The 14,821-nt window shown below is 40.2% G+C and overlaps 1 protein-coding gene across 3 annotated transcripts in view; it reads right to left on the bottom strand.

The window, feature by feature from the left end:
* LOC147732397 (neurotrimin-like) overlaps positions 1-14,821 on the bottom strand; it is a 1,175,542-nt gene that overhangs the window by 655,979 nt on the left and 504,742 nt on the right. For all 3 annotated transcript variants that reach the window (XM_086956932.1, XM_086956930.1, XM_086956931.1), the window contains one exon: positions 4,009-4,241. In XM_086956932.1, coding sequence (XP_086813058.1) covers positions 4,009-4,241 — 233 coding nt within the window. The remainder of the gene's footprint in view (positions 1-4,008; positions 4,242-14,821) is intronic.

The following is a 14,821-nucleotide window of genomic DNA, read 5'->3' as shown; positions in this document are numbered from 1 at the left end:
CATCTTTGTGTCTTTCTCTCTCGTACGCATACCTCTCTCTAGACCTCCTTCTCCATTTCAACTCATTCTCTCCACCTCAACTATCTCTTTCAACCTCTTCCTTTATAGATCTCTCCACCTCACAATCTCCTGCTCTTATAACTCTCTACCTTTGCGAAACATGCCACTCTCTTTCTCTGTTTCCCGTATTTCTGTCAACGTCCTCTTTTTGCTCCACCCCACATTTCTACTCTTCACCCTTTCTCTCATCCCGCCTACTCTCATTACTGGGCCCGTTTCTCAACACATCATCTGATTTGTATCTCTCTTTGCCTTGCATCTCTTTGTTTTCATCAAGTCTCTATGCCTACCTCTACCACCCACAGCCTTTACCTCTCTAATTTACCCCTTTTTCTACATTTACTATCTCTATATATCACCCCTTGGAATACTGTACTCCTCTGCCTCTCTCTTCATATACTTATCCCCACCAGTTTCTATCTGTACCTCTCTACCACACTTTAAAACAATACCTATTTCCTGCTTCTCTTTCTCTATCTCCATCTTCCACTTCTAACTCTCTTTATCTTCCCTTTTTGATACCTAACCAGTCTCTAGTTACTTTACTTCTCTCCCTAACTCACATATCTTTCTAAATCTTCTCTCTACCACCTTCTACTTCTACCCTGTCCATCCTATTTCTTTTACTTAGCAGGGTCACTGATTGCTGTCTAGCCAAGAAGCGCATACATGTAAAGAGAAAAAAGTGATAAGGCAGGGGAAGAAAAATTAGGAGAATGGTATTGTATTTTAACCAACGTAATGGTATAAATTCTCTGGGAAGTACTTTGATTTTCACTCTTGCAGAAAACACACCAGTAGTGAAGGAGGATATATCTTTGATTACAACTATTTGTCCACTAACGCTACAATATAAAGTGCTATATAAATATGTCTTATTTTAATATTATGCCCTAGCCCATTAAACATGTAACAAATCTTCCTTAGCATAATTTCCCAAAAATAGTAGTAACAAGCTGGTTAGACTCTGAATTCCCGATAAGATGTATTTGTTCAAGTAAAAACGTCTAAATCTACATGCAAACTCAAAATAAAATGGCTTTATCAAGGTTTGTTCAAGATTTCAATTGGTACTATTTGGCTGGCGGAAACCAAGCAGCTTGAGCTTTTGGCTGCTTTTGTGTGTACCCATTTCTGAAGTTGTAATGTATAATTCAAAATTGTTTGGTACCACATAGGCCTAAATGAGCTGAAAAGGGGTAATACTTTTAAAGTCGTTCTAATGATGTTGCCCAAAATATATATTGTCTGGGGCACCACAAATCCTTAAGATGTTGACCCCTGTTCGCTGTAGCTATGTGCTTCTGTGCATAGCTAATGGGGCATGTTTCCCCTTTCAGTATCTGCTGCCTGCTTTTCTACATCCTAGGATTTGTGTCTCACAAGTTACATTTGAAAAAGTACAATGGTCTACAACACTAAAAGTCAAGATTTATTAATTGTTTGTAATTATTAATCAGACACCTTACCACTATGCCCTTTTTTAATAGAAACATGGCACAAAAACAAATAGAAGAAAAAATATTTTAATTTCTGTTTTTTTCAAATAATTTATTTATTTGTCTCTTTATTTTATTATTTCAAGTTCTCCCCCTTTTCCCCCTATGTAATTCACCTTTTTATGCTCTTCTTTTTATTTCCCTTTTATTTCCTATTAGCAATTAACCCTCTTTCACATATGTTACTTCTCTTCTTTTAACCCCATATTTCCCCCGTTTTCCCATTTTATTTATTTTGGCTATTAGTAGATGGAAAACCTTTGACACCCTTTAACTTTCTTTCAGGAGTTTTTAGGTGCAATTCTCTGCATTACCAGTGGAGTAGACCAACTCCAGGAAGGACTGCCCACTAGATATTATTTTGTGTGGGTCTTGTCTGTTCTGTTGCTGACCAACTTTGTTGAAATCCAATCCAGTTCGGTTCTATCATACAAGTTTTAAACGTTCTACTGTTAATGCCTACCTGGGGCAAGTGATTATGACTGGGCAAGCTGCCCTGTTCCAATAAGTCTTGGATCTCTACAAGGCCAGAGTTCACTTTTGGGACGTCCTAAAAACATTCCCGCGGTTCACAAACTACTTTGATAGACATGGACATGGATTTTATTTGATGATATTTATGAGGGGAAACGTCTCTAATGGCATAGTAATTATTGGAGCATGATTTGTTTTTTTGTTGCACTACAGCATCAGGTGCGTATTATATCATACACACAGTGTTTCTGCATTATTTTTAGGTAGCAAGCGTAAAGGAGGATTCCCTTTCTTCCTTTCCGGAAATATGGTATTTATGTCATATCATTCCATATGTTATGCAGAAGTTCTCTTTTTTGATGTTTTGCAGTGATGCTTTGTCTCTATATTAGGTCTTGGTTGTTGTTGTCCTGTTGTAGACAGTACTTAAAAGGAGCTTGGCACCGGCTTTCAGTCCAAGACAGCATCTCTGAAACTTGACAGCAGGCAAGATTTGAAACATTCAGGAGCGTGTGCACTTTAGAAGAAAGTTGAAAACATGGGTATTCCAAGGTAACTACATCATCCCACACCCTGGGAGAAACCAGAATTATAGTTGCAGCTTAAAGTTCAGTCTACAGTTTACAGCCCAAAGATATGAACCAGTTCATCAGCACACTACTTTCGAAGTAAGTTATAAGAAGCAGACCTGGGGGTGTCTTGAGTATTATAAAGTAATATTAATTTACATATAATCCTTCTGGCTCACACTTACGCCAATACAACAACACTCAGCAGTGTGCAGATGATTAAAGTCCATAAAGGCAGCATAGTAATTCCCTCATTCTGCGTAATCCTCTTACACTCACATAGGACATATATGATATGGGTCTTGTCCCTCAACCGTTACTGTACCAGCCCATAAACCAACCACCACTAACTGAACAGGAATGGAGTAACTGAAGAAGACTGGACACATACTGCTGGCCAATCTGAGGACTCTTGATTAATCCACCACTACACTCCCAAATTAACAACATATTATGACCTCTTCTATGTATCTCACAATGACAATCGGATATGATATGATATTTGCTGAGTTCAATGACACGCTAACCACACCTTCTAGTCATCATACAAGACCCAGAAATATTTTGTATACAGGATCAAAGACAAAGACGGCACCATTTCACCCACACACCTAACATATTGTAGCATGCCGCCCATTTAGCCAATTGCTTCAGTGCCTCACAAAGGAGTATCCATCACTGTATAAATGTTTCAATACAAATACTACTCCCTACAACCTTCTTTCTACCTATGGGTTTGTGTGAACCGGATCACCTCCTTCACTATTTTTCACTTCTGTATTTATTTTTCTCTATTTTCTCTATTTATTTACAGATAGAGATACATATTTAAAAATATATATACATTTGTATTCCTTTTGAACTTTGTTGAAGAGATGAACTTGATGTGTTGAGGTAATATTACAGATTTAAAAAGGAGCTTACCAGGCTAGCATTGCTGGTCTGCTGTATAGATTTACAGTGCCCCTCTGGCAATCCAGTAAACTGATGAACTCAAAAAGTTTTTCAACAGGTCAGAGTCTGTAAGGCTGGTGCAGATGCAGTTATATGGGGATCTCCACATTTGCAGCCTTTTAGTCCTCTCCCTGCATCTCTGGCTATACCAGGATATCTTGGAGCCCTTTAACCCCTTGACCGAGGCCTTAATTTCCCCGCAGTGCGGGGAAATTCCACGCTTGCGCAGATCGGACGGCTCCCGGCCGTCCGACGCACATGCCCACCATGACGTTGGACAGATGGGGCCGTCCGCTGCAGAAAAGGGGTTAATAATTGCTGCTTGGATAGATCTATTTTGATTTACAATGGTGAAATCCATACTCATTTTAAATTGGACCTCATCCAAAACATCTTCTCTGCTATAAAACAATGAATATGCTCACTCTGTCACCAAAGGCAACTCCACTTACCTTGAACGATAAGGTGCACACGAGAAGTCTTGGGATGATTGTCTGTTTGCACGGAGCAGGTGTATGGTCCTTCATCATATACAGACACATTTTGTATCTGAATGCTGAACTCAGACTTGGTGTTGGCCACGAGCAGCACCCGGTGATCGATGGACCATTTATCTTTGCCAGTGTAGAGGATGGTACTGCGATTCAGCCATGCCACCCGCGTCACCCTGTTATCAATCATGCACCTAAGGTTAAAAAAAAGATATTGGTATTTAAGATGAGTGATTAGCAGCATGTCCTTTTCAATTTGCTAAATTAAGCATAGCAATACAATGCAGCATGTGTATGAAAGCTAAGCAATCGTGCTTGCATCACTTGGCCCAACTAACTGGAAACAAAGAGATCTTAAACATTATCTTACACAACTTAACCTAATATGGTACATTTTATGCCACACAGAACCTAGGAGGTTTGTCCAGTGGGTGGAGATCTCTTCGGGTGGAGATCAACAAAGCTAACAATACAGCTCTGAAGAACCACTGTTTTTTTTAAGCAGGTTATGTAAAAAAAATTGAATATGGAACTGAGACTGCAGGTGGCATCTTTAGATATGAGGCAAGCTTCATGAGTTAGTGAGATACATTTAAAGAAGATTGGCTTACCCTTAGTGAACTAATGAATGTGCAGAAGAATGAGACATATTCATGGTCAACACAGAGTTTGGTTGTGGTGCTTGGCTTCCTAATAAGAACTTAAAGTTTATTCTGAAAAGTTTGGGATAGTAGCCTGTTAAAGGGTATTAAAGATATACGTATTGAACCACAACTGCAATGTCCACCAACATCTATAGGAGTGCATGAATGAGATTATTTTGCCATCCAACTTGAGAAAAGTTGGACATTTTGCTTCAGATAAAGTGAGAGAATATTTCTGACTTCACCTGACTTTACAAAAGTGATTGGGTACTTTTCCAGTAGCATAATGTTTCATTACTCAAGGGAAGGACATCATAAAACAGCAAAACAGTGGACCATTTTTTCGGATGGGGGATGAGCGGTGAGGCTTTTGTGTGCTTGTGCTCCGGGGACACCAAATGGGTAAGTGCAAGCAAACCAGGACCTTGCCAGGAGAAGGCACTGACTTTGCTGAGCATAGGGCGATGAATTAGGGCTGTGGCCCTGGACATGCAGGTTTGTGGCAATGGATACTAAAGAGCACCATCCAACCATTTCCTCTTGTGGCAACTGCTGTGAGTGGAGAATGAAGCAGCCCTTTTTAAAACAAAAACTTTGCAAGCGCTGCACTTAGCAAAGCAAGCATAGGTTAAAAAACAATGTTCAGAACTGCAAATGTTGACAACTGTGCACTTGACATGGAGTGTGGCATACATTTTTAGGTTGAAATCTGACAAAATGCAGCATTTATTAAACTTTGAAGAAATGATTAATGCAGGGCATAATTATTTTGCAAGTGTAAACTTGTGCAAACCTCGATAACTGGGTTATGCATACTATGCATAATTTCAATACATTGATACTCGTATATTGCAAGTAATTTACAGTTAAGGAAAACAATTGCATACAATTGCATACATGTAGACTAGTGTCTACATAATATGCATAAAAACACAATTCTCATGAAAATTACTGATTAACTGAAGAAAAATATTTTACAATTTTGTCCACAATTAGAAAAAAATTCTAAGCTATACACATTTTTTTTTAAGGGAAGGGCTATTCTCTCATCAAAACTTCATTTAGGAGACCCATTCCGGGACTTAAAGTTGGTTTTGAGACAATTTTCTCCCAAGGAAGGCTCATTTCATAACCTTTTTAGAAGGTTTATTTCTAAAAACGACCTTAACTTCCTGAAGTTAGTGAAAACTATAAAAAAAAAAAACTTCCTGAAGATAGCTTGGACGATGTTTACGTTTTGTCACCCTAACAGAAGTGCCTAAGATAAGTGAGTAAGAAAATGTAAAGTGCAGAGAGAGCTGGGGCAAAAAAACAAGGGTGATGAAAGCTAGAGACAAGAAAGTTAAATACCACAGACGTGAATAACATGCAAAGGTGAACTTCATAAGGGAAACAACAACAACAGAATGAGAGAAAGTATAGTGGATTTGGCTAGTAACAGATGCACAGCAACAGAACACTTGCAAAAACCGAAGAAGGACAAAGACAGATGTTTTGCTGGAGTTTGAGCCACGTTCTGCTGCGCAGAGAAGATGCATTCATGTCTGATAATATTGCAATTCAATCTCCTACGCTCGGAGCTGGTGTTAAATCAAAATTCCATTTGTTCATCGCCCCTGTTGTGTCATATCCCTCATCAGACATCGCTCTCTGCAGACATGGCTTGTCTCACTGTTACTTTTTTTATTTTATTCATAAGGTTCATTAAATTTGAGCTGTTAGTTTGGAGGTGGAAAGATGATTCTAAGACTGTTTACCAGACAGCTTGTCGTACTTGAAAGGTAATTTCCGTTGGATTGATGTAAATTTCATTTCCCTATTTGGTCCACATGAGTTTAAAATACTCCTTCATGTATATTGGACTTCACCCTGTGTGTATAAAATTAAATTGATCTACAGGAAGGTGGTAAGGTGAAGTCACTCCTCCAGGTCTTCTTACAGTCAAGTTAACGTTACCACAGCCACTAACATTTTGATTATACAAGTTTAACTCTCAAGTTAAATCATTTATTATAATAGACAGGATTCTGAAATCCCTATATGAATAATAATCTCTGATTTGTTTATAATTGTGGACTTGTGATGCACCCAGTTGCAGATTCTGAAGAAAATATATCAGAACTCAACTATCGTAAGTTCTTACAGTCGAGTTCTGATGTCACAATGCCTGCTGACAGAGTGTAGTGTTGTACGTAGCCCCTTCTTACTGCTTACGTCATATTTCAGTTCTGACTGCCTGGGCACATGCGCTTCCTCACACCATGTTTAGTTTTGTAATTGTTGTTATTTGTAATTGCTCATGCCCAGCATTCCTTCTCCATGGCACCTGGCTGTACTATAGTCAGTTGCAGCTGGGATCTCTTGGAGGCAGGACGTGGGCTCCTGTACCTTTGTGAAAAAATTTACTGTCATCTGTACCTGGAGTCATCTACTGTGTGATGTCCACGACTAGATATTTAGCGACAAGCGTAAAATTCATCAGAAGACCAGCGTCACCTGCATTGAACTTCTGCTAGTTCTACTAATTCCCTGTCAGCCCGATCCTGCTTTTACTAAACGTTTGATACCTCCTTGATTTTACTTCTTGTATTAAAAAAAAAAAAATTAAGGAGGAGCACCCATTAAAAGATGAGGAGTACACAATAATTTTTCTCAGCAATCAAAATATCCAACATACAGCGGTTTGTTACAATTCAACCATTTCTTCAAACTCCTGGAAAACCTCCACTTTCACAGGAGAAATGGTTCAACTGCTTTGAAAGTTTTATACTGGATATTGACACAGAAACATTTTCTCCTAAAAGAAAAAAAAGCGACTCTATATAGAAATTTAGGGGCTTATATGCGTGGACTGCCTGACTTGTAGGGGTGCAGCAGTGGCAGTCTTCCATTTGCCCCATTAGGACCCGGGTAGTTGGGCCGCCATGGGACTGCTGCAACCGCCAAGGATCAGAGATCTCTGGCAGTGGTACAGCGGTCTGGAGCCCGCAATATGCTCGGGCTGCTGCAGCCCGCTCCGCAAAGAATATGAGTTTCCTCACTGCCACACTTTTCATAGCAGTGAGATCACCATGAAAAATGTGGTGGTAAGGAAACAACGGGGTCTCCTCGTTCCTCAACCCTTGTGGATGCACACAACATGTGCCCCCTGTGTGCATGCACACCAGTACCTGCAAAACATGGACTGCCGCAGTCCATGCGGTGAAGGTACTGCCTTTGACTTTCCCACTGCTGTGCCTATTTCATTGGCACTGCCCTGAGAACACCAAAGAACCTCCCGCCAGACAGGAGAAAACTCCTGCGGTCCCACTCCAGCACTGCCAAACTAATAATGAGGCCCTTAGGCTCTGAAGGTCAACAGATATATGGCAATTTACCTGCTCTTTCACCTCCTGGGGATGGCGATGTCTGAAATGAGTATTTGGAGGCAACCACAATATTTAAAAATAAATTTGCATAACAGCCAAATGTACTGCTCGAAAGATTTAATTTTAACAACAGGAAGCAAATTCAGGAGGAGTCCATTGAAGAGTTTGTTTCTGCTCTCAGGTTCTTGTAGTGAAATTTAATTTTGGAGCCACATTTGACACTTTCATCAGGGATTCATTTGTTTTGGGTCACCACTTGAAGAAAATCAAAGAACACTTATTCAGCTTTCGCAATCACACTCTAATTGAAGTATTGTATATGGCCAAGGCCACAGAGCATTCACTTATTTCCAGCAAATGTATTGTACCTGAGTCTGTTGTGCATTTGTTGAATTATGTGCAAATTCCTGACACTGTAAATGCACTGTCTTATAAAGATAAAAAATTACAAAACTACACAAAATCTTATGTCTGGCTTTATTAAAAAAATGTAATGTGTCATAAAATGGGACAATTCCAAGGGGTCTGCAGGAGTGCTGGGGATGGCACTCGTGTGAATACTGTGGCGATCGCATCTCTCATGGATGAATGTTCACAGGCTTTGTCAATGATTGACTTCACACGTGAGGGAGATTCAATGGAAGTAAAAACCAGTGAAAGGTCCACTATGCGATGTGTGTATTGGTTCTATCAAACTCAATATGATGGCAGATTTAGGGGCACCTACTACAATTGTTTTGCATACGTTTTATGATCAAACATGGGGTGAAACAAAGTTTTTACTTGCTCCTGATTTCTCTCCTAAGGCATATGGAGATCAGCATGTTAACATGGTTGTTTTGTCCCGGGAGGATTTGGAATGTTTAGGAAAGCAAAAATGCACCAAGATATATGTAGCTAAGAAAGGTAAACATATTGTGGGAAGGGAAAACTTAGCAAGATTGGGTTTGATACTTGTTCCTGGTTCACCAAATTCTGTTATGGTGATCACATTCTGGTGGCATCAATTAGTAACCAAAGGGACAGTGTTTTGTCAGTTGTAATTCAGAAGTTCCCAGAAATGTTCAATAAAAAATGTGGTTACATCCACAAATTTGAACACAGAATACAATTTAAATGACTACCATACATGTGTTTCATATCGTTATGCCAGGACCTTTATCTGTAAGGTCTGAACTCAAAAGCATACTCGACAAACTGGTTAAGGAAGGTGCTACTGCACTCATAGATTCCTCAGAGTATGTAAGTCCCATTGCTGTTGTACGCAAGAAATATAGGAACTTTAGGCTTTGTGTGGACTTGCACACTCTTAACAAGAATGTGATTGTATATTGTCACCCCTTCCCCAAGATAAATGAGTTATTGGCAAATATCTGTGGTACAATATTTTTCTCATCATCAGGTCCCATTGCATCAGATTTGCTAGGCCTCACACCCTGTGTCACTCTCTTTGGGGCTTACAAATATTTAAGGTTGCTGTTTGGTCTTGAATCTGCTGCAAGCATCTTCCAGAAGTTGATCGACTCCATTTTGTCTAACATACCCGATACCCAAGCCTACCAGTAGGATGTATTAGTGTTTTCCAACACAGTAGCAGAAAATAAGAATATACTTAACAAAGCTTTGGAGGTATTTAAGGATGTGGGCATCACTCACAAGCCTGAGAAATGCTGTTTATTGAAGCTGGAATTTGACTATTTGGGTCACCACATTTCTGACAATGGCATAAATCCCAAATCGTCTTTAGTTCAAGCTATACAGAATGTAACTCCAGCAATGGACAAAGACACCTTGAGGTCATTCCTTGATATGAGCGAGTACTACTCAAGGTTTATCAAGGGGTATGCTCTGGTTGTACAAATGCTTTGGAAACTATTGCAAAAAGATGTACAGTTCATTTCAGATGATCTAACTGACCAAGCCTTTGGTAAAATCAAGTCAATAATCACTAATGCACCAGCTATGTCCCCTTTTAGACCTGAAAGCAAATGTATACTTACAGTGGATGTCAGCCAAGTTGGTATACAGGCTGTTCTCTCAAAATTCAATGACAGGGAACATACAGTAGCCTTTGCCTCATGCTCATTGAAGACTCCAGAGTTACACTATAGCACTATTGAGAGGGAGGCACTGCTTATGGGCCATTGACAAGTTTAAAACTTTTCTTAGGCGCATGTGCTTTGATTTACCTACCAATCACAAACTCCTTATACATTTGCCTAATGGCAATGGATCAGGAAAGGTTTCGGCTTGGCTTGTCAGACACCACTCTCAGTTCCAGGAGTACAGTTTCAAAATTGACTCCATTCCTGATGGGAAGAACTCTAGAGCTGATTTGTTTTCTAGAATGCCACTTCAAGATCTTCAATAATCAGAAGATAGTGAAGATGTAGAATATGTGGTAGCCACTTTAGATGACATAATGAGCTCTTCTGGTTTGGTCTCTTGCAAAGAATGGCTGTCTGCTATTGAAGAAGACAATTTGTAAACTACTGTAATGGACTTTGTCAAAAAGGGTGGCTCAGGGAAAGGTCATTACCTGCTTCCCTCAGAACTTTCTTGCACGAGGAAAGTGAACTATCCGTTCCAGATGACTTTATCTTACATAATTATGTCACTGTTCCTCCTTCGGCTGTTAGCTTTGGAAGCTGTTCACCTAGGTCAGTTAGGGGTGGGAGCCACCTGTAAAAACGTAAAACTGTTCTTTTGGTGACCTTCTTTAGATTCACAAGTTGCAAAATGGATTTATGATTACAGTACTTGTTTACTGTCTGACAGACACAGGGTCACTCATCATGCACCGATGCACACTGTTCCACTACCTGATGAGGTGTGGCCTAAGATTGCCTTCGACTTTGCTGGCCCATTTGATCTTTTGCCCTTGGACAAGAGATTTTGTTGGTCTTAGTTTATTATTTCTCAAAATGTTATTTTTTATGAATGTGTTCCAACCACTAGTACTGCCACAAATATCACATTTTGAAGTAAAATTTTCGAAACTGAGGGGCCACCAAAGGATTAGGTCACTGATAACGGACCACATTTTGTGTCTTCACAAATGAAGGAGTTTGTTCAGAACCATCACATCAGACATTTGAGGCTGACTTTATACTTGCCAATCTCAAGTGGTCTGGTGGAAAGGTTTCTTAAGGAAGGAATACAACCCGCTTTGGCTAGAAGGGTTCTAGTGGAAGATTTTCTAAGGAAAAATGTTTGGGCGTACCATCTGACTCCACACTCTCCCACTGGTGTATTTCTTTTTTGTTTAAGAAAGAGAACATCCAGATGTCAAATTTGTCCAGATTGTAAAATCTCTGAGATGGTCAAGGAGAGAGTGGCTGTGGTCTAGTCAGCCCATTAAATTCACTATGACAAAATGAATGTTAAAAATATTGATTTTAAGGTTGCTGATTGGGTGTGGATCAAATATCCCACTAGAGTGAAAAAGGGACAATACGTTTTTGCTGGACCAATACAAATCATTAGAGTGGCAAGAGGGTCAGTCTTGCTTAATGAGACAGTTGGTGGAGCAATAGAGCCCTTGTGAGGTTAGCTCTTGAGCAAGCTGAGAAACTTCCCACGCAAAAATGGAAATGGAAGTCAAAATAGTGATGATTGATTTGTATTAGAGAGAAACATTTCTACTTCAAGTATTTCTCCTAAAGTGAGTGCAGAATTAAATAGATTTGAATCAACATTGACAGGTAATTCAGAAAAATGTGTTCCGCCCAGGTCCTCTAAAGGTACTTATGTAATAAACATCTAGGGAATGTCAGGATTTGTCACAAAGTTTCCATGCCGGCAAAATACAGAGATTTTTATGTGCATTAAATTTGATATTGTTTTATTTTATTTTTGTTTTGTTTATAAGGGGGAAGATGATGCAGTTTTCTATGTAGTCCTTTCTTATTGTTTACATCGTATTTCAGCTATCACTGCCTGAGCACATGCGCTTCCTCACACCGTGTTTAGTTTTGTAATTGTTGTTATTTGTTATGGCTCATGCCCAGCATTCCTTCTCCATGGCACCTGGCTGCAGTATAGTCAGTTGCAGCTTGGATCCCTTGGAGGGTGGACATGGTGGACCTTTACGAATAAACGTACTTTTATTTGTACCTGTAGTCTTCTGCTGTATGATTTCCACCACTACACAGAGCCAGTAGAAAGGGTGAAAGGCAGGTCAGGTCACAAAGCACAATTGAAGCCTCTGTTTAAAGCAAAAGATTGCCTTTCTTTCCACTGCCAAGCTAAATATGCTGCCTCACCAGTCCCTTGCCCTTAAATAGCTACTGAAGAAATGTCTGTAGCTACATAATACGGAGCAAAACATGCATCTTGATGAATAAATCTACCCATTGAAGGACCTGTACACCTTCATAGCCCTCCAGAACTCCAGCCAGGCATAGATTAGAGCGACACAAGGGATTTTTTAGCTCCTCAATTTTATTTTCCAAAGGAGACTTTTGTTTCCTTACTTTTTTGACTTGCTCCTGCATTGCGCTAACCTGGTCTCAAGTTGCAAAATTGTAGATTTGGCTTTCTGCATTCATTCTGAAAAGATCACCATTCCTTCTTCTGTTTTAGATAGCCGTTGGTGCAAGGCTGCAATTTCAATTTCTTTGGAAGCTTTTAGCTCTCTAATTTTGTCCATAATGACATTCAACATTGTCTTTATATCCCACTGTGCAGTAACCCTGACACCTTACTTCCCATTCAGATGTAGCATCTCCTGGGACCGAGATGATGCCAAAGCCTGGGGCTGGGGTTGGTCTTGCAAGACCATCACTGAGCCTGAGGCTGGGTTAAGAGTCTGAAATTGCGAATTAGACTGTTTGCAGTTTTCAGCAGTACCTGGAAGTCACTGTCCTGGGACTGTGATGGCCCTATAATTCAGCTTTGAACAAAAGTCTGTAAGTCTGTAAGGATACTGGCGGACCCATATCAGAGGACTGGAGTATACCTTGATTCCCGGATGGCACTACTTTCGCTTTTGCGAACAGTGGATACTCTTTTGGTTTGCTTTGATTCGCCAGAGCGGTTTCATTCGTTATATCAACCTACAGCAGATATTTTTAGCTTCATTTTCCTTCTCGTTTTCCTTATGTTCTATCACTCTGCTGTTCTCAGTACACTCTATATTTATTTCCACTCTTGTTAGTGAGCCCACCCTGGGTGTTCGGGCTGATATTGAGGGACACCTGCCAAGCCTGACTCTCCTTCTTTATAAGTTACTGATAGATCATCCTCAGAGCTCAGTGAAATTATTGCTAGCCCTGACCCAAGTGCGGCTGGAAACTGTGATCTGCTCTTGCTGTGGCTGATGCTGATTTTACTTGTGCTATCCATGTTTTTGCTCTAAGAGCTATTGTTGAAGCGACATAATGGATCCCCATCAAATTGGCAGATTTTAAGCGTTTCCCCATGCCTAATTACTTTTATTTTTTAATGTTTCCTCCTCTTTCTCGCAGTCCCTGAAGGCAGCCCTTAATTCACCAACTTCAAAGCCCCACAAACATGCAACCATTTGCAGAGTAGGGGGAGAATCCTTCCCAGTGACCTACTACCAGGTAAAATGCGAATGACTAAAGCACCACCAGTGCGTCACGATGAATAGGATTTCATCCTCCCGCAGAGATTCAAGCAAACTGCCGTTTCGAGAACCTGTCCATTGCTGCGACATAACCGCACTGACAAAAGTGGTGCCATGAATAGACAGCTGGACCAACACGCCAAATCTGTTCGACGAAACGCGACAGTATTTGATTTTAGGTCTTCATAGAAAATTCTCAATAACTACACCTGCCATATAAATATATCAGGTCACAGTTCAGCTGTAAATTTTTGTGGAGCTACCGTCAACATTCTTTCCTGAAGATGGTCTGATGGTTTTATTCCTTTGACAGACCGAAACGTCGACTCAAACATCTATCTCTGTATAACATTTATTGTTGGAATGACATAGAGAAGATGTCAACATAGCTTTGTGTATAGGTTATTTGACGTCACCTTACATACTATGTTTTGTTGCTTCCCCTGACTAATTTTAAAATACATATATATTAAATATATGAATGTTTTTTTGAAAGATATTTTTGCCCCGTGTATGATTCATGGTTCTATTGATAAATTGTGACTATATTGTATCTCTATTTTCATTTACTCCACTTTCCACCACTATCTAGGGTGAGACTTAAAATAATTGTTACAAACAGTAGTCAAAACTTTAATAAACAAAATCCCTTGTAGGTAAACCTCTTCTCTTTTAAAGCACCACCAAGCACTTAACCCTGGTGTGAAACTTGATGGTTCTCCCCATATAGCGCCATACAGAAGGCTTCCTTTTTTTCCTGGTAATATTTTTTCTCCTGGAGATGGCTCTTTGGGGTGCGGCCTTCTTGCGCTTCTCAAAGGGGAAGCACAGCCTTCTCCCCACTGCTGCTGCCCCGCTTTCACATTAAGCCACCGGAATACCAAACTAAAACAGTTCCTGGTTGCTCACCGGCAGCCACGTCCTTTACACGCCATAGAGCTCTTTCTGCATTACTGTGTCTCTGCATTCAGGAAGCGGATACGACTCAACGTGAAGTGGAGAGGATGGGGGTGAAGGTCCTGGCAATGGAGCTTGTGGGATCTGCCCTCTGTCAACTCTCCTGTCTGACCCAAGGCTTCTAAATCAGAAGTGCCCAGGAGAGCTGCAATATCATTTGTAGAACTATTTCATCAAAATCCGTGCCCTACTTGTGTGAGGCCGCACTGTGCAAT

The sequence above is a fragment of the Lissotriton vulgaris genome, chromosome 2_1, assembly GCF_964263255.1.
Source record: "Lissotriton vulgaris chromosome 2_1, aLisVul1.2, whole genome shotgun sequence".
Lineage (NCBI taxonomy): Eukaryota > Metazoa > Chordata > Amphibia > Caudata > Salamandridae > Lissotriton > Lissotriton vulgaris.
This window is presented reverse-complemented; position numbering and strand designations above follow the sequence as displayed.